Source organism: Bactrocera tryoni, chromosome 3 (assembly GCF_016617805.1).
Source record: "Bactrocera tryoni isolate S06 chromosome 3, CSIRO_BtryS06_freeze2, whole genome shotgun sequence".
Taxonomy (NCBI): domain Eukaryota; kingdom Metazoa; phylum Arthropoda; class Insecta; order Diptera; family Tephritidae; genus Bactrocera; species Bactrocera tryoni.
Window position 1 is genome coordinate 42646422 of NC_052501.1, and position 22480 is coordinate 42668901.

Here is a 22480-nt window from a genome sequence, read left to right on the forward strand (position 1 = left end):
CATGGGTTTCACAGTTTCAAAAAATCGAAAATTTTTTTGTCTTATTAAATTCTATAACATCTCTAGAATATTGCCCTAAATTTTTAAATTGATCCGACTAATAGTTTCGGAGATACAGCCTTGAAAAGATGGACGCTCGAGGTCAGGTATAGTATATGTATGTATGAATATAGTAATGGAAAAGTAAATTTTAAACAATGCGCCAAATTCGGTCTGGGATTTAAACTTGTGGTAGAATGTGAACGATGTATGCCAAAAAATATTTTATCATGTCAACAAATTGGCAGAATGTATGAACTAAATCGGCGGTTAATTTTTGTTATGCGAGTATTGGGTTTGGGTCTTGCTGGATGCAAAAAGTTTTGCAGTTTGATGGATCTAAGCAGCTCCTTATTGAATCAATCAACATACGACTTTTATGTTAATAAAATACATGAATGTATTATCATAGTTACTGAGAAACTGTTCTCCTCTGCTGCTACAGAGGAAAAGCAATTGACAAGTTTAGCAAACAACATGGAAGATACGACAGATGTGACTGTCTCCGGTGGTGGGACGTGGAAAAAGCGTGGTTTTGCATCACTTTATGGTGTCAGTTCTCTAATCGGATATCACTCAGGAAAAGTCTTGGATGTCATTGTTAAATGTTCATACTGTAAACTATGCGAGTCTTGAAAAAAAAATTAAAAACGGCAGAATTTGAAGAGTGGAAAGAAAAACACTTCGAAAATGAACAATGTACCGCCAATCGCACTGGAGCATCTGGAAACATGGAAGTATCTTCAATTATTTAAATGTTTAAACGTTCTATTGTAAAACATGGCTTGAGGTACGTAAATTATATAGGAGATGGGGATTCTAAAACATACTCTGGTATTCTCAAAGCCAAACCTTATGGTGAAAATTTTGTTGTCAATAAGAAAGAATGCGTTGGCCACGTACAGAAGAGGATGGGAACTGTTGAGGAAAAAATAGTCAATGGCAAAAAAACTCCAAAAAAAATTCTTTTTGGTAAAGGTAAATTGACTAGTAAATTGATTGACAAATTAACTGTATGTTATGGCTTAGCGATAAGAAGAAACAGTGATTCAGCTGATAAAATGAGGGATGCGATATGGGCAACTTACTACCACTTCAGTTCTACACACAAAAACCCGCAGCATCAAAATTGCCCTGAAGATCCAGACACGTGGTGCACCTGGCAGCGAGCATCAGCATCAGGTACTCTCTCATCGTTCGAACACCAATATACTCCATTACCAGATGATGTTTTAACTGCAATGAAACCAATTTATGAAGACCTGAATAAGGATGAGCTTTTGGAGCGGTGTGTTGGAGGATTTACACAAAATAACTATGAAAGTTTCAATCAGTTGATTTGGAAAATTTCTCCCAAAATACTTCCAGCTGGGTCGATAATCGTTCAAATTGCTGCATTAATCGCTGCTTGTATTTTCAATGAAGGGATATCAGCATTATTATTAATTATGCACGGTATAGACCTAAAACTTGGTCCAAATTCGCATGAATATGCCCGAAACATGGATGAAAACCGGGTAACCCCTTAAATATCGATTTTTAATGGTGAAATTAACTTACTGACACAAAATTTCAATTTTTAGTTCATTATTGCTCTACAGTTTAAGTTCTATTCTCTTTCTACAAAACGTATAGTGCAAGTAAATACCGCAAATGGTAAAATTACTTTTCACGATCACTATTGGATTTTACTCGTTTTTGGAATTTTTACCAATCCTATAATTCGTTACTCTCCAAAATTTAGTGAATTGAAAACCACAAAGAATATTCAAAAAATGAATTTCTATGTATATATATACATATATTTACTTTTATTTACCGAAATGTATTATATTTATTTTTAAATCTATTTTAGTCTAATGTGAATAAATTACGAATGCCGTTTGTACGACAAGAAACGTTTTTCTTTAACATTTGACTTCGCAAATTACGTTTGTCCACAAATAAACACATTTTAAATATACGCATATGTGTATAATTTACATAATCGTTTGTATATAAATTAATGTACTTTTTGAATTGTTTTTTCGTTCTCTATTCAACCCTATTTATATAAAATTAACGACCAGCATTATATTACATATGTATATGTATACTTGTCACTTTTTTACTAGTTTTGTATTTACAAACTGCGTTTTCATAACTGAAGCTACTCGCAAGTGAATATATTTTAAATTTTTGTATGTACGTTTGTATATTAATTATTTACCCGAATCTTAGTTTATAAATATTAAGTTCGTATTCTACCGATTTGCAAAAAATACACCTCCTCTTTTACAAACTTAAAATGATGCAAAGTTTTTCAGCAATCTTCAATTTTCGATATAAATTTTAATGTATACTTAATGCATATTTAGTTCGTATGTAGAAAAGTGTTATGTGTATATATATTTGCGTTGCTTTTGTTAATTTTTTTCTAACTTCATGCTTCACTCTACATTTGTTTATGCAATACTTTACGTTAAAGTCATTCTTTTGTTTAAAATAAATCCATTTCACCACAATTAACATCGAGGAAATCATCCTCATAACTGACTAAATCTTTTGATGGAGATGTTAAGGCCGCTAATGCCGATGCTGAAGTTGATGGTTTATCCTGTGAGGCATCATTATCAGCATCCGATGGAACATGATTGATGGCATGCGCTTTATAGTCTGGACTTTGTTCATTGCCCACTGGTGAAGGGGGTGGATTCGAAACTGCAATATACAAAAATTACGAAAAAATTTTCATAAAGGTATTTTAATAATTACTATTTCCGGGCTGGGTTTCTAAATCTGAGCCAAGCAAGAAGTGTTCTTTTCGGGTGCTAAGTGCCGGCAAGTCTTTCTCTTGTTCGCTTAAACGTTTTTTCAACTCTTCGACCTTGCGATCACGTGATAAGGATTCCATCTCTTTACGCCATTTATTAGTACGCTGTCGATCTTCAGAAAAAATAGACTTATGCTCTTCTAATGTAAGACTTTTATGATTTTTCAGTAGATATAGGAATACACCGCCTGGTGTACGACGACGTTTGCCATTCTAGAAAAAATATGTTATTTCGTAGTATTACGTGATATGTGCACAATAATTAATATTATTCCAAAGTTTTACCATTATCATCATGCCGCCATTGAATTCAATAAGTTGTGTTTCCTTATAAATTTCTACTGGCAACTTCGTGCCCAACACATCGACAATGCGTACTACAAGAATGAATTGTAAAAATATCAGTATTGTATAGAAGCTTGAATGAAAACAACAATATAAATACCCAATAATTCATCTTTTTCTTCCTGCAACTTGTTTGACATTTCACGTGCAACATCGGCTGGATCACGTCCTTCCAAGGGCTCCAAGTCAAGTATAATTCGTGGTTCATATAATGTATCCGAGTCGCTAGTGGGTGATGAGCCACGCCTTCCTCGCAGTGTACCTGTACGATAGCCTAAACGACTTTTTACAGAGCGTCGATGTGCAGCTGCTTCACTTGCACAGCGACCACGTTTTGCCACCGGCATTAATTCATTATCAGAGAAATCATCAGTTGAATTGGAGAGTCGGCGTTTGAGACAATTATCCCCATTTAATCGTTGAAGCAGGGAAAAGTCATAATTTTCAACGTTTCGATCATTGATTGCACCATCTAAACGTGCAACTTCACAGCCACGCATTTCTTCAGTTAACGCTTCTTCTTGCAATGCAGCTGTCCATATATTATACTTTTTGAATCGTGCACGCTTTTCTTGTGTCTCCATATCAGCTGGTGGTACACGTATCATAACTGTACGACGTACACGTTTTCGACGCTTACGTTGTGCATGCGCATCTGTTGATACTTCATGTGGCGATTTCGTTGATAATTTCTTTAGACATGCATCGGAAGATTCACTTGACGACGAATCACCACTACTACCATGTATATCCTCTAAGTCATCCTCTTCTAACGCGCGTTGCATATCGTGACATGTGGCCAATGGACTGCATTGTTCGGCTTTTGCAGTCGCCCCATCAACTGCAACCGTCGTGTTGATTGACAGCATACTTGGGCGTTGCAATGGTGTATAAACGTCATCGGAACTAGCAGATAGCTGCAAACGATTTACGTCAAATTAAACATGAATGTAATTTAAGAAATATCTTCACATAAAAAAAATCGTGCCAAGTGCCTATATGTGTATACCTCTCCATCCTCTAGATCGACATCGTAGGTGTTCGCGTTTAATTCCATCATTATTGCAGCAAGATAGTGTTGCGTTGCACTTTGACTGACGATATCACTTTCAACGATTCACAAGAAGTAAAATGTATTATACATATCTATTGGTAGTTCACTGTAAAATACGATGTGTAATAAATAATTTTATAATTAAATCTTTATATCACTGTATAAAATGCTGATATTTCTACGTCTTGTCCTAACGCACGGTTTCCTTGAGAAAGTGTGTGCTGTATAGGGTTGCATAGCAGATTGCAGCAGAAGCAGATCAGCTGATGTATAACTGTCAAAATAAACGTAAGTCCATGCCGAAAATATCGAGACTCGAATTTTAAATATTCCAATTCTATCAAAATATTCCAAATCTATTCAGTCATCAGTTTTTTCTCAGTTCTATTAATTTGAAAAAATTAAAAACCGTGTATCCAAAATCGCTATGTACACACATATCTATATCACCATATTTCTTATATGTACTTAAAAAAACTGCAAGTGGTAAGCTTCTTTAGTTTTCAATAAAAATAAATTTAGTTTAAAATAAAAATCTTATGGAATTTTAGCATATTACTAAGACTTTTTCCTTCATATATGTATACGGCTTAGCTCAAGTATTCAAGATATTCACAAAATATTTCCTTTAAAGTTTGTCTCTCATCATAATTTTCTTAAAACGGTTTTTAATGACATCCAATTTTATATATTTAGTTCTAACAATGGATTTTTAACATTTGTGGACACTTTCACAAGATCAAACAAAAGTTTAATTTAACATACGAAGTCTCAAAATGAATGGTAATTGTTATATTTTATATATTTTCAAAAGATTCACTCATTGGGAGCACCAACTATACGAAGAACCGGAAGTGATCCAGCCAAGGACAGTTATTTCGCATATTTATGACTTGATTTTCGGAGAACACCTTTACTTAGCTACCCATTTCTATAACTCTCATGTTGATGAAGGTCATTTCCACAAAACCTTTTGCTTCATCCCAGTTGTCAAAATAACGGATATTTTTTCTAAGTTTCCGGCGGAAGTAGCAGAAGAGAATATGTATATGTTGCCTACATATAAAGTAATCGGCCGACCGGTCACATATTATGCAGAATTTACAAACGGATTTCCTAAATATATTTGAATCCAGATAAATAAGCTTCGAATTTCTCCTGAAGAACACATACACGAAGAAGCTTTCCTGTTTCCAGCTCCTGCTTTTCTTTACTAATTAAGCTTCGGACGCAACCACAAACACTAAGAGCCATTCACAGAGGACTAATAAAAACCTTTTTATACTCTCTACCAGTGAGCGGCTTTCTTGGAATCAAAATATAATCCACCGCAGAAGACGTACCAGATGTCTCGTTACACTAAAGTGGCTTCGCGTGTTATAACGCATTAAACTCTTACTAATTCATAATAGACCCTGACAAATGTACATACCTAACATATTCTGCATGCTTAATGCCGAATGAATGCGATGATACTAACCACTTCTTTTCATGACCTCAAGCCTACTCACATTACTTTCATTTTTCTATTTCCATTACCTTTTTTTGTGGCTTCCATTAAATGATTTCGAAGATAATTAATTTGTACTCCCTACAAATAGCATTACGTTACAACTATAACGGTTCAAATGTCGTCTAAACAAATGAAGTCCATAGGGGAAGAAACTCTACTGGCCCTTCTTCCAAGGGACGGCGTTACGAAGAGTGTATAATTTACAAAGAAGGTTAGAAATACTCTTTCACGCTCAACTTACTACTGAGAGACAGCACTATCCAGTGGCTGACGGCTCGAAAACACCGGAAGGCGTTGGAGCAGGCATTGCGGGACCGCACACCAAACTATCCCTACCAATAAAAGGTTTCCGATCATCTTTCAAGCAGAAGCCTTTGCTATAAGTCAGGGTGCAGAAATGAATCTTCATCGCAACTATCGCAGTCAGCGTATCGCTATCCTCAGCGATAGTCAAGCAGCACTGAAAGCGAACTCAGCTTATGAGGTCAAATCGATTTTTATGGAGGAGTGTATAGCAAGGCTGAACCGCCTATCAGTTTGCAATAGTGTACATCTGGATGCCGTGGCATAAAAGGGTAGGTGGCAATGAGCTGCCCGAGAGAACGGTACTGGTACCAGGCAGCAGGAATGCGCCACGTCAAGCTACTACTGAGAGGGTACAACCTTGCAAATTCCGTCTCCTTGTCGCGTTCTAAACATGACAATATCGGCTCAGGAAGCACTTATCCAACATGAGCATAGTTTCTTGCGCAATCCGGTTTTACGACATAGAACAGGAAACTCTCGAACACCTGATTCTAGACTGCCCCGCAATTTGTAGAAACAGGCTCAAGGCCATTGGTTCCATCTACGTGGAGAGGAATCTCATCACCTCAGTCGCGCCCAGCAAGCTCCTGGAATTCTTAATTATTATTTTCAATTATTTTCTATCTATCTAAAACAATAACAACACGTCACTACTTTGTTACATTTTTAAGAAAATATAATTTTATGGTTGTAAATATATTTATTTTTACATTTTAATTAATTTCTACTATCGTAATCGTAATTTCGTGCAGTTTTATAATATACTATATAAGTCTGTATTATTTTGGATTTAAAAGTTCCATCAGTTTCATGGAAAAAACTGTTTAATCCGCCTTTGGAGTTAAATTGTTCACACTTGGCTGCAAGAATTCCTCAATAATAGCTGAAACCATTTCGTTCGTGGTATTAATGAGAGCTTCGAAGTCCGACTGCCCGGGTTGGGCGCACATTTCGGCGTAATATTTAATTTTGGGCTCGGTGCCGCTTGTGCGAAGTGTTATGACGAGTCCATTAAAGAATTTGAACGTGATCATTTGGGTGCTGGCGCTTACAGGTAAAATTGCATTACCGTCAGGTTGCTCGGTATCGACGCCTGTTCAATATAGACATTCGTACATATGTACATACCATAGAATAAAAGCAATTTTCACCTAAATTTTGAACTTACCATTTGTTAAATCGCGTATAAATTGAATTTTATATTTCCCATTGAGTATCGCATTGGGATATGTTTTCGGTGATCCGGAAAAATTGCGTAATCTTTCGAAAATCTTGTTAATCACTACTGGCTCATAGCAGAAGAAATACGAGGCATTGTTATAATGAAATCCGTACTCTTTGTAAATCTCCTCGAGCTTCTGATCGAGCGAAATACCCTTGACCGCATGCAAATAGTTGGCCATTGTAACAACTTGACAAGCAGCGTTAACACCATCCTTATCATAGACTGTTGTACCGAACATAAAACCGATGGATTCTTCAAACGAGAAGAGCACAGTTTTGCCACTCCTAATTAGACGATCAGCCTCGTTGGCCATCCATTTGAATCCCGTTAATGTTTCAATAAAATTAAAGCCTTCTTTATGCGCGTAAGCTTTAAGTATCTTGGAGCTAACAGTGCTAGCAATCATCCAGCAGTTTTTAAAATCAGGACACGGATTTTGGTTTTTATACAAGAACATGGCCCACCACCCAAGTAATGCCCCGATTTCATTGCCCTTATATATCTATATAAGTAAAAAAAAAAAACAAGAAAAAGAGTTAACTTTGTCCGCACCGAAGATATAATATCCTAAACAGAACTTTACAACTATACGTATAACAAATTCGCCACTTCTTTCAGTAATCTGACGATAGAATATCGTATACAAGGTTAATCACACTATGATCGAACTGGAACTGGTAGGAGGAGATCTACTTCTTAGTTATAGACGGATTTATATTTCGGGACTAGTATGGACAGCACAGGATCACACTACGCTATTGTCCTAAAACTAATGATCTGATCTTTGCTTTCTGATCATGAGATCAGTTGTCCTACAAATGCAACATCCTTCTAGCAAAGAGCAAAAGAGTTGATCGAAATTGATCTGTTGAATAGCTTTTTTGCATTATCTTGCACTTTTGTTAGGGGTCCATGGACGTGTGGACAGGACAAGCAAGATAATCTGGGATATCTCTAGTGAGACATAGTGATTCACAAACTGATGGATTACTGCAGAGGAAAAAAGCTTCTCCTTATACTGGGGAGCGATGCCATCGCAGCACGGACTGTAAAATTTATTATAAGTAGTAATTTAAGTATTAAGAATGTTGCTAGTAAACCCACCCGCAAAGTCGACCACCTGAAAACTTAGTTATCTATGGTGGACCGATAAACTCTCAGTGCTTAAAATATCAGTTCGTAGATTTTCAATAACGCCAAACTTACTGGTAACTGGGAGAAATACAAGCAGCTCCAAACAACTTATAATAAAAAAATTAGGTCTGCGAAAACCAATAGTTCAGTAAATTCTGTGAAAACGTCTCTTCAGCTGGAGAAGCAGCCAGGCTGCACAAAGCGGTGGCTAGAGGCAGGACTGACACACCATTAGCCATAAAAAGATCTGATGGGATCTAAACAACCAGCACAGAGAAAAGAGCAAAGGTATTCTTGCTTGAGTACTTTCCAGAGAAAGACCAAAGACTTTCGTGAAGACCAAATTCCACCAGACGCAATCAAGTGGGCACTGACTTCCTTCTGGAAATACCCTAGAAGTTACCAGGGGAGGATAGCATCTTCCCAGCACTTCTGTAACTAAGAGGGCAAGTTCTATTGCCACACCTTGAGGGCTGATGAGAGATAGCCTTACTATGACGCATATCTCAGAACCGTGGAGAATAAAAGGGTAATCTTTATATCTAATATAAGAAGGAAATACTACTCAATGGCTAAATCCTTCAGACTTATTAGTCTCAATTCCTTCGTACTAAAAGGAATGGAAAAGATTATAGACAAAGATATGAGACAGAAAGCACTGAAGAGCGCACCCTTACATGTAAATCAGCACGCGTACAGAGCAGGTAAGTTTACAATTTCCACAACAGCAGGTTCTATGATACCGGAATTGACCCGGGTTTTATCCGGCCAAGGGCTGTTATTGAGGTTCTAACCCTGACACCCAGCAGCATGACCTGACCAGTATGGGCATTGAGTTTTTTTTGCTGCGTTCCCGCCAAAAGGCTTCACCATAACTCCACCTCGGTTAGATGTAATACGTGCGATAGTTGGAGTCATCTTAAGATCTGTTCAGGTCTTATGACACATAGGGAATGGCCCACTGATTATGTGACTCCGTGCTGCCCACGCAATACTGCGACAATAACCCCCATACCTCGTTCGATGCGAACAACAAGCATCCTCTTTGGTCCCACTGAGCTTGACTAGGCAGTATGACTCCCAGTCTGTGATTTCGATGACAGCTAACATATTACTCTCTCCCAAACCGAGTTTCGATAATAACTGCAACAACAACGTCAGGTAGATATACTATCACTGCTCTGTACCCCTGAAATGATGAATTCACTGGAAAATATTGAGGTGGCGACATGTGCTTCCTTAGACATCGAAGGTGGTTTTGACAATGCGTCTCACGCAAGTGTGATTAGAGCACTGGAGAAAAGGAAGGTGACAGCTCCAGTAAGCAGATGTAAAAAGACTTTACAAAGTACTAAGATAGCTGAAACCACTGTGTGCAAGATTCGTCTTGGTATAACGAAAGGTTACCCACAGGGCGGGATACTGTCCCCATCTATGGGGAATCGTAGTAGGTAAGCTCCTTGAGCTGCTTACAAACGATGGAGTTGGGTGTCAAGCGTAAGCCGACGACGTGAAGACCCACTGCATATCTGTATCTTGTCCGTCCAGCTTTCGCAAGACTAATTCACCTCAACAGAGGTGCTTTTCCGGTATGTTAGGATTTTGATAGCTATTTAGGTGTTTTCTGTTATAACAAAGAACGGATGTGAAACTTTTCAAATAAACCTCAGAACTGCACTAAGCCTGAGGTCGAGAGAAACAGATTATTGCGCACCGGATTTTTGTCGATTTTGATAAAACTCTTATAAAAGAAATAAAGATCACTTGAATAATCGCTAGGTTCATTTTTAGCATTAATTATCAAGAAGATTTATAATTATAAAATTATGTTGACTTTGTAAAAACAATGTTCCGTAAGTACCTTCCATTCTCTAGTCATGGGATTTCTTGTCACCAAAGCGAAGCGATCTGCATCTGGATCATTTGCAATTACATATTCTACATCCTCTCTTTCCGCCAAATTGATTGCCATATCTAGTGCGACTCTACCTTCCTCTGGATTTGGAAACGCAACTGTGGGAAACTCTGGATCTGGATCATTTTGTTCTTTCACATAAATTACTGGCTTAATTCTTACAGCCTCGAATACCTTTTGCAAGAATGGATAACCAACACCATGCATTGCCGTATAGACGAAACGCAATTCACTTCGACTATTGATATCGATGAATTCCTGCGGCACTCCAGCCTGCACACGCTGCACATAGGCGGTTATAGCATCCTTTGGATCAGCCAATAGACAAGTGCATATATATAAGCCATTTGTATCGAATGAATCTTCCCATGGTTCTAAATTTTCGAGTATTCTATTGTGTATGTGCTTATCGTGCGGTGGCACTATTTGTGCTGAATTCTCCCAATACACTTTATAGCCATTATCATCCTTCGGATTATGCGAAGCGGTGACCATTACGCCAGCCAGACATTTGAAATGTTTTATGCTGAAGGGAATCATCGGTGTGAGCACCATCTGCCTAAACAGATAAACTCTGAAGCCGGCACGTACAAAAATATTGGAAGAGAGCTCAGCGAAACGTTTACTATTATGACGACCATCAAAGCCGAAGACTATGCCACGCGTTCGACATTCGCTCTCACTAAACTGAGTGCGCATATATGTGGACAGGCCCTGTGCGGCCTGCACCACGACCAGTTCATTCATGCCATTAAAACCGGCACGCATACGCCCACGCAAACCCGCTGTACCGAATTCCACACGTTGTAGCAGTACCTGCTTCAATTGATTCCAATTATTACTTTGAACTAGATTGAGAATTTCATTGCGCGTCTTTTCACATTTGTCCCACTTTAGCCACTGATCGATCTTCGCTTGTAACTCTGGCGATGACATCCTGTTTTCGTAGAAATTAGATTAATTGGTTATTTTATTTTTACTAAATATGACGGAAATTTTTGCTTTAAATTTTCGTATAATTAAATTTTTATATTTTTTTAATAAATTTTTTGTGTGTATTTTGTAACGTTCAAAGCAAATTGAAAAATTGTATTTTTTTTTGACACCACTTTGACACTCTTCACAACTATTGGTTTATAAGTAGCGAGTGGCGAATTATAAACAATAATAAACGCGCACAATGTTATAGAAAATAAAGTGTTTGTACACGATTCAATTTATCAAAATACAAATTCAAGCATATACATACATACATATGGATATATGTATGTTTATTTCGAGTGTGAGTTCTGATTTTCTCGTCTCCACTACAGGCAGTTCATATTAAAAATAACAATGGTTTTCCAAAAGTACACTCATCAACATTACACAGCTGCTGTTCTCATAATTCAGTTTATATACTTCATGTTTTACCATTTTATCTCAAATATATGTATGTATTTTATTTTCATTGTTATTATTTTACGTACATTAGATAGTGCAAGGTTTTTACTCAAATTAAATTTGTACAGACATTAAAAGTTTAAGTGACTATTGCTTTATATTACATATTTTATCTTTATAATAACATTTTGCTATGCAATTTAAACTAATTTAATACTTAGTTAATCTCATTTGCAACTAATAATACAAATTACATAATTCGTATTTTTTGTTTTGCAAAAATTGACCTCCCTCGTAAAGGACCGCACACACTTTTAGTATCTTATGGTTTAACATTGCATGCATTACATACATACGTACATGCATACATGCATACATATGGTACGTATATGCAGTACTCCATTTGTCGTGATGTGCTGTATAAACATATGCATATTTTTATTGAAAATTATATATCAAATTAATCGAAATTCATAATGCACATTTTGGCGTACGTTTGATGATTACATTTCTTGTAATTGGATATCGAAACTGTTTAACACAAATGATTTTGTTAATTTTCACTACTGTTAACTTAGTAACTTTTTAACTATTTGCGTGCATTTCCAGCTAGAGGCGTGGCAGTTTTTGTCATGCTACTGGCACTATTGCCATCACCAAGCATCGGAAAGTTTTCTTTAAGTTCATGTTGTTTGCGATGGTTCTGCAGATCGCTGGACATCAGCACTTGCTTGCAAATCGAACACACGTCTAATTTTTGCGTTTTTTGGCGTTGTTCAGGTGAAAGTGTCTTCAAACGTTGCGTATGCACCAGATATAGTTCCTGAAGTAAGGCGTAGCGTAATTTAGTAACTTGTTTTTTTTTCAAATGTTTAGAAATAGTGTCAAGAATTACTCACCTGCTGTTTATTAATGTCGGGCAGTAGAGCTAATAGCTCCGGGAAGATGCCATCGAATCTATCTTTAAGTGCCGCCTGACAATGCTCGTAGTAGGGCTGAGTTTTGTAGACGCCTTCTCTGAATTTTTGCGATATATAACGGAATTCTTCCATAGCTTCGGGCGTCTTTAAGGCATCTTGAAAGTGGGAAACTAGTTTCTAGTAAAATACATATTTGTAAATTTTATTTCTTTCTCCTGAATAAAATATGATTCTTTTTACCTGATTGCGAGTGACAGCATCTGTTGGCTGAATGTAGGGATGCGTTCGCACAATGCTATATCTTTCGCCAAACGAGCTTGTAAAGGTGAGGTTGTTGGGTGACTTGGCTATAGAATTGACTGTAACGTTGGTTGATTGAAACCCTGGTGGTGGTTGTGTGTTTGCAGATGATTGTGCGAAGCCAGGTGGTGGACGCATTTGCGGCATGCCGTCGTTGTCATTGCCATTGTCCAGCGATGATGTAGGTGAGGTAGAGCTTTGATCACGCTTCAATGAATTGTTATTAGTATTGTTGTTTTTTTCTTTAGATTTTCCATTTAACTTCTGCTGTTGATTGCTATTATCACTACTCGATTTTTCCTTTTTATCTTTTGATTTCTTATCTTTTTTGTTTACACATGTTTCTGTAGCATTTGTACTTATTTTGTTATTTGTAGCTGCTGGCTGTGTTTGTTTTTTGTTCGTTGTATTTACGATTTGTTTGTTGGTGTTTTCTTTTGATAATAATGGCGCTGGTGCTACTTTAGCTTTTCGATTCTCTAATTCGCGTTGCCTTTTATCAGACTGCTTTTGTCCTTTTGCCCAATTATTCGCTTGTACGTGGTTGGATTTCGATGAAGAGCCTAGACCCAACGAGGGAAAATCTTGCGACGTCAATTTTGGCGCACTGGCTTGTTCGGAGACTTTTCGATTTTTGGCATCAAGCTCTTCTTTTTGCACGGTTTGGATCTTTTGAAAACTACTAGCGTTTGCTACCGACACGTAATCGTCAACGAGTGGCCGATGTTTCGCCGACACATTTGATAACGGTATATGTGCACCAGAAGGCAACATATCTTCATCGATGGGATTACGCGGGGGATGCTTTTTCGATTTACCCGAAGCTGGTAAAGCTGGGAAATCCAACGCATGGGGTTTCTTTGACACAGCTCCGCTATTGTGGTTTACACTAGATGTTGGGCGATTGGAGACATGAAGTACCATACCCGTGGCTCCATTAGATGATGCATTACCACCAGAGCTACGACTGATGGCGCCTTTCGAAACAGCGGGTGCTTTACGTAAAACTGTAGATATAGGTGGTGCTGCTTGATGCGTACGTTGTTCATTATGTTCTAAAATATTCAATCAACAATCAGAATGCTTACGACGTAATGGAGTATAATTATAATGATAATACCTCCTCCACCGCCGGCTCCCAGTGCAGGAAAGTTTTCTTTTGTACGAGCTAAGCCGGAAGCGCCACTTCGTAATCGGGTGAAAGTTGCTGGTACCAGAGGCATGCTGGGACCGCCGCTAGTGCCAGCCAATGACGGAAAATCTTCCTCATTACTTCTGTCAATTGTTATGGAGCGTTGCTGTGCAGCCTGAGATGTAGAAGATTCTGCGGGTGCATTGTAGTCATCAGGGCTATTTTTAAGAAAGGCGAAAAATTTCAATTCAGTACTAACTGTTATAGCCTACAAGGAATAAATCTGAAATACTCACACACGCGAACGGACATTGGTGATGCCACCGTCTGGCAGTCCAGGCCGTGCTGGTCGCCCAAGTGTTATTTCCAATTGCACTGTTCGAGTTTTCTTCGCTTCTTGCTTATTCAAAGTGCTACCGTGAACACTGGCGAAATGAGCCTTATAGTCGATTTCAGTGCGAAATGCTCCAATAAATTGTTCAGTTGCACATCGGCCTTCCTCACAAAGGAAGTGACGCTCTCGAAAATGATTAGCTAGAGCATCATAATCCCTTTGACATAACAAATACGAGTAATTTCATAAATAATATGTTTTCCAGATCAATAGAATGTTAAATACCTGTAAAAGTCATTGGACTCGTCATCACAAAAGTGACAGAAGTAATGTTCTCGACGCTTATGACGAAACAGTTCGTCGCGATCCAAATAGCGCTTCTTACAGAACTCACAAAGCGGATGTCCGCGATGTGAACGGTTATCACGATCACCTTTCGTGCGATGTAAACCTAGTTCGGCTTGCGTGTAGCAGCGCCGCTCGAAGGTAAATATTTTCAAATGTTCTGTGCATAGGTCACAGAAATGCAAGTCGTGTTCTTTACGCACATGATATTCAAGGTCTTTAAATCTTCGGAAGGGCGGCACATTACATCTGTATATTGAAAAAAAAAAACAAAAAACAAAAAATACATAACCTTGACAGACTAGATTAAATACATTTATACGCTTATAGATATATATAAATATGTATTATAAATACACATATATTTGAGAATATATTAAAATTTAGACTTACTTTGGGCACGGATGGTCTAATAAATTAAAATACGCCTGCTGTATTTTCGCTGTGTAAAAACCGATTTTATATTTCTTGTTATAATACCCTGAACGATTTTTGGATTCAAGTGTACGATATGGCAGTTTATCAAAGGAGAAAATCACCTGGTAAAAATATATACATATATAACAGAGCAAGTTAGCTTTCTGTAGCAATAAAAAAAACATTGGTGATTACAAATTGAAACTCACTTTAGACAACACTTGCCGACAAATGGGACACTCATTCTGCTCGCAAAGTACACGCAAACGTGTGGAGCACTCATAACAAATGGGATGATCACATTCACCAATGGAGTAGATTTCCACTTCTTTACAACAAAGTACACAAGCATCATGTTCCGTTTCTTCACTTGATGGTTGTTTGTTTGCGTTGTTTCCAGAATCATTAGCAGATTTTTCACCTGTACTCATTTTGGACAAATATAAAGCAACAGCTGCTTAAGTCGAGTGAAGGGCAGGTGTTATAGCACAAATATATCTTATCGAACGGGCTTGTTATCCGTTGGCAGTGAGCAGCCACCGTCACTTTCAAAATGGCAAATTACCAATAAATACAATACAGATATTTATAATAAACAATTGTCAACGAAACACAAGTTTCTTTTTGTTAAAAGAAGTTGCACAAGTATCTAAATTTCTAGTTAAATTGGTGTAAAATACGCAGTAAACGAACAACACGTTGATGAAATTGTACAACTTTGTAAAATCCAATTTGACAGTGTGGATGACGTGGAATTTGAAAGTGATGCCAATTAAAGTGCACAAATCTATTTGCAAATAACATTTTATATAATTTGACTGAATTAGTATAGTTAAAATAAAACTAAAATTTTTCTTCATTTTCATTAAATGTGCAGATATGCAGTTGTGACAGCAAATTCAAGAAAAATGTTATAACACTAAAAGAAGCACTCAATTTCAACTTGTGTGAATACCTCAATTGGAATCCATCGAAGAATGCGGAATGAAGCGCCGCCGTTATGTTTTGTTTTATGACGGCGAAAAAAGTGATTAAATGAGAACGGCGCGCCACTTTGTGAAGTCGAAATCTGCCATGGCAAATTGTTGTTCACTGGCATTCACTAAATTTTCGTTTTTCGGTCGAAGTACACACGTGTTAAAACGGTTGCAGTTGACGTCGGCATATCAAAAGTTCGCTATAATAAATCCTGAAAATTACTCACAGTCTTTTCAGAAGCGTTTAATTTCACATTCTATAGCATTATCTCAAGTTTCGAAACAGATCAAAGAGAACAAGAACAGCTATAAAATGTCGGAATATACAATCATCGAAAAAGGAGCACCTAACTCAACTAATTACAGCATCTACATAAGTAACTATATTGACCACATAGATATGTAGTTTAACATAAATTATTATAAACAGTTGACCTTTGCTTATTTAAACATCCTATTAAGTCGGATTGTTATATAATACAAATATTGATAAGCCGGTAGTAGTTTTTAATAGCATTATGAAATAATTTATTGGGTGCAATTGATTGGTACCGACTGGGTCAATTTTAAAATAATTTATTATGTGCGTGAAAACTATTTTGTCAACTCTTGGTTAATTTAATCTTTCGAATCTAAGCTTTAAAGGATAGTATTAGATATGTTCTTATTAATTTACTACTTATTTAGAAAATTCGGCTGGAACTATCGTTTCGCCCTTGCACGACATTCCATTGTATGCCAATGACACGAAAACCATCCTTAACATGGTTGTGGAAATTCCTAGATGGACAAACGCAAAAATGGAGGTAAACAAAATAAATGTCTAATAGTAATTGCAATTTGTAAGCGTGCATTACCCCACTTTGACAGGGTATAATAAATGCGCATGTTGCGTGCAGCTTGTTTCATCAGCAAATAAATAATTTTTTTTTAATTATAGATTAGCACAAAGACCCCACTGAATCCCATTAAACAGGATGTTAAGAAGGGTAAACTGCGCTTTGTAGCTAACTGTTTCCCACACAAAGGTTACATTTGGAACTATGGCGCATTCCCACAAACATGGGAGAATCCTGGACATATCGAGCCATCCACCGGCTGTAAAGGTGATAATGACCCAATTGATGTTTTGGAAATTGGTTATCGTGTTGCAAAACGTGGTGAAGTAATACAAGTTAAGGTATTGGGTACAGTTGCGTTGATTGATGAAGGTGAAACCGATTGGAAAATTATTACTATTGATGTCAATGATCCATTGGCTGAAAAAATGAATGATATCGGCGACGTTGATAAATATTTCCCAGGTCTATTGCGCGCCACTGTCGAGTGGTTCAAAGTAAAATATGCGCAAATCGAGTTGGTACACATATACTAATTCACCATTTACTTGCAGATCTACAAAATTCCGGATGGCAAGCCCGAAAATAAGTTCGCTTTCAATGGAGATGCCAAATGCGCTGCTTTTGCCAACAATATCATTGAGGAAACAAACAAGTTTTGGCAAGGTTTAATTACAAAGGAATTGGACGGTGGCGAAATTTCAATGTAAGTACTCAATGTCGATTTGTGAATGAATTGAATTTTTCAATTATAATCTTTTAATTTTGCAGCACTAATACATCAAACAGTGATACACCTGGATACATTAAACTTGAAGAAGCTGAACAAATTGTTTCGTCAGCACCTGAAGGTGGTGAGCCCGAAGAATTGTCGGATACAGGTAAGATTGCATACATCAAAAACCACTTATAAATTATGCACGCTTGCCTGCTTGTAATGTTCCTTATTATTAACTGCACAGCTGTAGAAAATAATCACAAAGAGACACTCTATATATTTATTACTTTATAATTATCAATTTCCTATAGCTAAAACTATACAAAAATGTTTACTACTTTTTGAAACTCTCTTGGTAGTTTGTGTTGTATATATGCATTCAAAGTGAATTTAGTTCTTATAAATGTTCGCAAATATATTTATTTTGTATATTCTTAGTTGTTGTTATAAATAATAAAACATGTTTTTGGAATAAAATTGCTTTTTCTTTTTTCTTGCAGTTGATAGATGGCATTTTGTACATTTGAAGTAAGGCAAAAATTCTGTGATACAGTGACACACTGGCCTTACAAACAACGCTGGCGTCGGGCTATATATTTTCCATTCAATAAAATAAAAGTGTAACTATTCGTAAATATGCTATACACATTACCAATAAACTTATATATGTGTGGGCATACATAAAAATGTTTTCTTTAATTATTATAGTAAGTCTAGTTCCTTGCGAAGGATGAAAATATTTTGGGATTAAACACTAAATTTAGAGAACTTCATATTAATTTTTCGTACATTTCGGTTTATTTCTTAATAATTAATACAATATTATACTTAAACTCCTTTAAATATTTTAATTGTTATTTTATTTTCAAAATAACGTAATGTTGAAATCAGCTGTATGAAAATTCGATAACATATTTTTAACAGTTCAATTTCTTGCCATCGATGTTTTTATCATTTATCGGTCTTAGTTTAACAAAAAGTTCGATTTTTGTTGTAACGGCGAAATTCTACCGAGTTGACGGTCCTTGGCCAGATAAAAATTCCGTGACCGGTCCGGCTACGTAGACCCGACTGTCGTGGGACCTTCAATTAATATTATTAAAATATTGCAAATATATTTTCAAATTTGATAATTCGAAAACGTAAGCGTAAAAAATTCTAGTACCAGAATTTTTGTAGGCAAAAGCAGTGCATAGTTCTTGGTAGCCATAAATGACATCGATATAAAATTGTCTGAGCTAACTTTTCGCCGGCTGATTTTGACAGTTATGTACTTAACTTTATCTGTGACTTAACTTTAACCCTTGACCACGGTAGAGGAGCCCTTGACTAAACAAGTGTATATTCGGTACGTATAACGTTCCACTGTGTTCGTCAGATCGATTCTGCACATTAAATTTAAATAGTGTTGTTTTAGCGTAAGTAAGAAAATACATATGCAAATAAATTGTGAAAATGTGTGCTTTTATGTCCAACTATCTAAATTTTAGATTTAGAATAAATTTCAAGAAATATACATATGTACATTTTTATGTACATATTATTTTGCTCTAAATATATTGACTTTTGGTTTTGTGATAACGTAGAGCAGGTCATTAATGATACTAATATAACTCAGTAATTAAGTTTACAATACCACTATAAAAATGTACGTGCATACATATGTACATACATTAAATTGTAAACTCGTATACACGTTGTACTGTACTGGAATTATCTTCTAATAGTGATATTTTTCTAGATTATTGTAATTCGTGGCACAACTATGACATTTTGAAATTTTCTTTAAAAATATTGGCGAAGATACGAGTAAATAGCTTTTCTACAATTTTCAGAATCAAAAATGGCATCTCCACAATTACGTGAAGCGATCGAGCATTGGATGAAGTGGGATAAATGCGAGAAAACTCTATCCGAAATAAAGTCGCTGGAACAGGCCGAAAATTGGAAAAAATTAGACGAACTTCTGAATACTCGACTAGCATTTGGCACTGCTGGTTTGCGGGGCAAAATGCGGGCTGGCTTCAATGGTATGAACGATTTAGTCATAGCACAAACAGCACAAGGCTTATGTACTTACATTACGGAGCAAATTAGCGATACTTTTCGGAAACAGCGTGGCATTGTTTTCGGCTATGACGGCCGACATAACAGTAAACGGTTTGCGGAGATCTCGGCAAATGTTTTTATCCGTGCTGGGTTTAAGGTTTACCTATATAGATGTTTAGTTGCCACCCCTTTAGTACCCTATACCATAAAACATTTCAAATGTCTGGCTGGCGTAATGGTAACTGCTTCACACAATCCAAAAGATGATAATGGCTATAAAGTGTACTGGAATAATGGAGCACAAATCATATCGCCACATGATAAAAACATACAGAAAGCTATACTGGCGAATCTTGAGCCATGGGTAGACACTTGGAATACAGAGAATTTATATAACTCGGCAATTCTTCTTGATCCGAAAGAGGCAATTAAGACTTACGTGGATAAAGTGCGTGAAACATTGCCACTATCCTTTATTGAAATAAACAGTCAAAGCAACTTGCGTTTAGTTTACAGTGCAATGCATGGTGTGGGTTATCCTTTTGTGAAAGATACATTCGAAGCAGTAAAATTACAACCTGTTATAGCTGTGGAAGAACAAAAGGATGCCGATCCAGAGTTTCCAACTGTAGTATTTCCAAACCCGGAAGAGGGTAAAAGCGCATTGGAATTGTCAATTAAAAAAGCTGACAGTACCGGTTGCTCCATTATACTTGCCAATGATCCAGATGCCGATCGATTGGCTTTGGCTACGAAAAATCCAAATACCGGCAAGTGGAAGGTAAATATGTGGAAATTTTAGCAAAAGCATTTTGTAAAATACTTTTATTAGGTTTACAGCGGCAATGAAATCGGAGCACTGCTCGGTTGGTGGGCTATACATCTCTATAAACATACACATCCAGAGGGTGATCTTTCTAATTGCTATTTTCTTGCCAGCACTGTAAGCTCTAAGATACTCAGGGCTTTTGCCGAAAAGGAAGGTCTGCATTTTATTGAAACCCTCACGGGTTTCAAGTGGATGGGCAACGAGACGGACAAGCTCATTAACAGTGGAAAAACGGTATTATTTGCTTTCGAAGAGGCTATTGGTTTTATGTTCTCGACTAATGTCTTGGATAAAGATGGCGTAAGCGCTGCTTGCCATTTAGCTTCTATGGCTTGTTACCTTGAGGCGAAAGAAAAAATTTCATTCGATGAGAAACTACAAACTATATACAAGGAATATGGATTTCATTACAATAAAACATCTTACTTCTTTTGCTACGAACCACCAGTTATTAAGAAGATTTTCGAACGTCTACGTTATTTCGCTGGTGCATCGAAAACGTACCCGTCTAGTATACTTGAGGGAAAATACAAAATTCGATATATACGCGATTTAACCAATGGTAAGTTGAGAGAAGTCTTCAAAATAAAATTTGAATATTTAACAAAAAAATCGAAAATTCTTAATAGGCGTTGACACATCACAATCTGATGGTAAAGCCATTTTACCCGTCAGTGCCAGTAGCCAAATGATTACGTTTACTTTTGATAATGGTCTAGTGATTACACTGCGCACCAGTGGCACTGAACCAAAAATCAAATATTATGCCGAAATGTGCGCACAACCGGGACAAGAAGATTTTGATGGTCTAATCAATACCACGAATGAGATGGTAGCAGCTATAGTGCAAGAATTTTTGCAGCCAGATGAGAATAACCTAACAGCCAAGTCAGATTGAAGTCTTTATTACGTCCAACAAATAATTGGAGCAAAAAAGTATTGATTTTTAGTTGTAATAAGTGGAAAAGGAAAAATCTCAATTCTGCTAAGGGCATTTCTTATTAGACGCACACAACTTATATCCCACTCAGGTTTCATTACGTCATCTTAAATAATCATAAATAACATTCCGAATAACGCGATCGCGGAGATTACGCTTGTTTACCAGTAAACAGCGATAATAGAAGAATGTCTTTGGTACATTATTTGATATTATTTATTGCGCACACATACGAATATAAGTATGTACGTGTTTATATATCGTATGTAATTATGATTAAATTATTAATAACAACTTCTACTAGAACCATGGTATAGAACTAAGGTTATGATTTTATTTTAATTTTTGTTTTCTACACAAATTCCATTGTTTTACCAAAGGTACGCGATTTTTTAAGCTTGATATTGCTGGACAAGAAGAAAGTGTAACAATATACATAAATGTGTAATCTCGGTTCTCACTTAACAGACAGAGCGAATTAGACTCCTTTGTAGTGATTTATTATTATACTGTTGTTGTTGTTTGGTTGTAACAAATATCTAAACCCTGTTTGGTGATAATAATTGTATTTAACGTAATATTGCCGGACAAGAATAAAGTGTATCAATATAAAAGTATAATCTTGGTTCTCATTTACAAATGGATCGAATTAGTCTTTACTACAATGGATTATTATAATATATAATACGTATATTATACATATATTAAGGGTATTATATCTTCGGTGCAGCCGAATTTAACATATTGAAGAACAAAGTTTACGCTTTTGTTACCCCCTTGTATGCAATTAAGTTACATAAAAACTGCTTCTTAAGACTATCCACGGGATAGAAACCGTGGCGTAAAGAAATCCAAAACTGGGCCAAAACAGGCTAGCCTTCACAAAGCGTAAGTTTTTACATTCAGCTAAAAAGGAACAATTACTTTTATTATGTTCGTCTTGGCGAATTAGAT

The 22480-nt window shown here is 36.6% G+C and overlaps 6 protein-coding genes across 11 annotated transcripts; 3 read left to right on the top strand and 3 right to left on the bottom strand.

Annotated features, from left to right (window-relative positions):
* The first annotated feature begins 216 nt into the window (after positions 1-216).
* LOC120771887 lies at positions 217-2187 on the top strand. 4 transcript variants are annotated; one of them, XM_040100148.1, is made up of 3 exons: positions 217-1017; positions 1069-1556; positions 1623-2187. In XM_040100148.1, exons 1-3 carry the CDS (start codon positions 795-797, stop codon positions 1881-1883), a joined length of 972 nt encoding a protein of 323 aa, XP_039956082.1. In that variant the 5' UTR covers positions 217-794; the 3' UTR covers positions 1884-2187. The 4 variants fall into 4 exon arrangements, with proteins under 4 accessions (XP_039956082.1, XP_039956083.1, XP_039956081.1 ...); XM_040100149.1 differs by having other exon boundaries at positions 217-1011; XM_040100147.1 differs by having other exon boundaries at positions 217-776; positions 847-1556.
* A 20-nt stretch (positions 2188-2207) lies between these two features.
* On the bottom strand, positions 2208-4469 carry LOC120771886 (phosphorylated adapter RNA export protein). Its single transcript, XM_040100145.1, has 5 exons — positions 4206-4469; positions 3297-4113; positions 3137-3228; positions 2794-3064; positions 2208-2739 (listed from the first exon to the last, which is right to left on the bottom strand). Exons 1-5 carry the CDS (start codon positions 4254-4256, stop codon positions 2519-2521), a joined length of 1452 nt encoding a protein of 483 aa, XP_039956079.1. The 5' UTR covers positions 4257-4469; the 3' UTR covers positions 2208-2518.
* A 2336-nt stretch (positions 4470-6805) lies between these two features.
* Positions 6806-11324, bottom strand: LOC120771406 (phosphoglucomutase-2-like). The gene is made up of 3 exons (XM_040099380.1): positions 10290-11324; positions 7238-7796; positions 6806-7162 (listed from the first exon to the last, which is right to left on the bottom strand). Exons 1-3 carry the CDS (start codon positions 11277-11279, stop codon positions 6894-6896), a joined length of 1818 nt encoding a protein of 605 aa, XP_039955314.1. The 5' UTR covers positions 11280-11324; the 3' UTR covers positions 6806-6893.
* A 305-nt stretch (positions 11325-11629) lies between these two features.
* On the bottom strand, positions 11630-15891 carry LOC120770575 (E3 ubiquitin-protein ligase ZNF598). Its single transcript, XM_040098155.1, has 8 exons — positions 15384-15891; positions 15151-15296; positions 14698-15006; positions 14375-14629; positions 14067-14296; positions 12887-14001; positions 12626-12823; positions 11630-12549 (listed from the first exon to the last, which is right to left on the bottom strand). The coding sequence occupies exons 1-8, from the start codon at positions 15603-15605 to the stop codon at positions 12316-12318; spliced, it is 2709 nt and encodes a 902-aa protein (XP_039954089.1). The 5' UTR covers positions 15606-15891; the 3' UTR covers positions 11630-12315.
* Positions 15892-16194: 303 nt separating this feature from the next.
* Positions 16195-18395, top strand: LOC120770576 (inorganic pyrophosphatase). Its single transcript, XM_040098156.1, has 6 exons — positions 16195-16528; positions 16839-16957; positions 17092-17487; positions 17545-17696; positions 17762-17871; positions 18209-18395. The coding sequence occupies exons 1-6, from the start codon at positions 16210-16212 to the stop codon at positions 18238-18240; spliced, it is 1128 nt and encodes a 375-aa protein (XP_039954090.1). The 5' UTR covers positions 16195-16209; the 3' UTR covers positions 18241-18395.
* Positions 18396-18967: 572 nt separating this feature from the next.
* LOC120771481 (phosphoglucomutase-2-like) lies at positions 18968-22143 on the top strand. Of its 3 annotated transcripts, none has more exons than XM_040099518.1 (4): positions 18968-19056; positions 19544-20538; positions 20590-21148; positions 21216-22143. In XM_040099518.1, exons 2-4 carry the CDS (start codon positions 19552-19554, stop codon positions 21482-21484), a joined length of 1815 nt encoding a protein of 604 aa, XP_039955452.1. In that variant the 5' UTR covers positions 18968-19056; positions 19544-19551; the 3' UTR covers positions 21485-22143. The 3 variants fall into 3 exon arrangements, with proteins under 3 accessions (XP_039955452.1, XP_039955449.1, XP_039955451.1); XM_040099515.1 differs by having other exon boundaries at positions 19040-19126; XM_040099517.1 differs by lacking the exon at positions 18968-19056 and having other exon boundaries at positions 19477-20538.
* Positions 22144-22480: the final 337 nt, after the last annotated feature.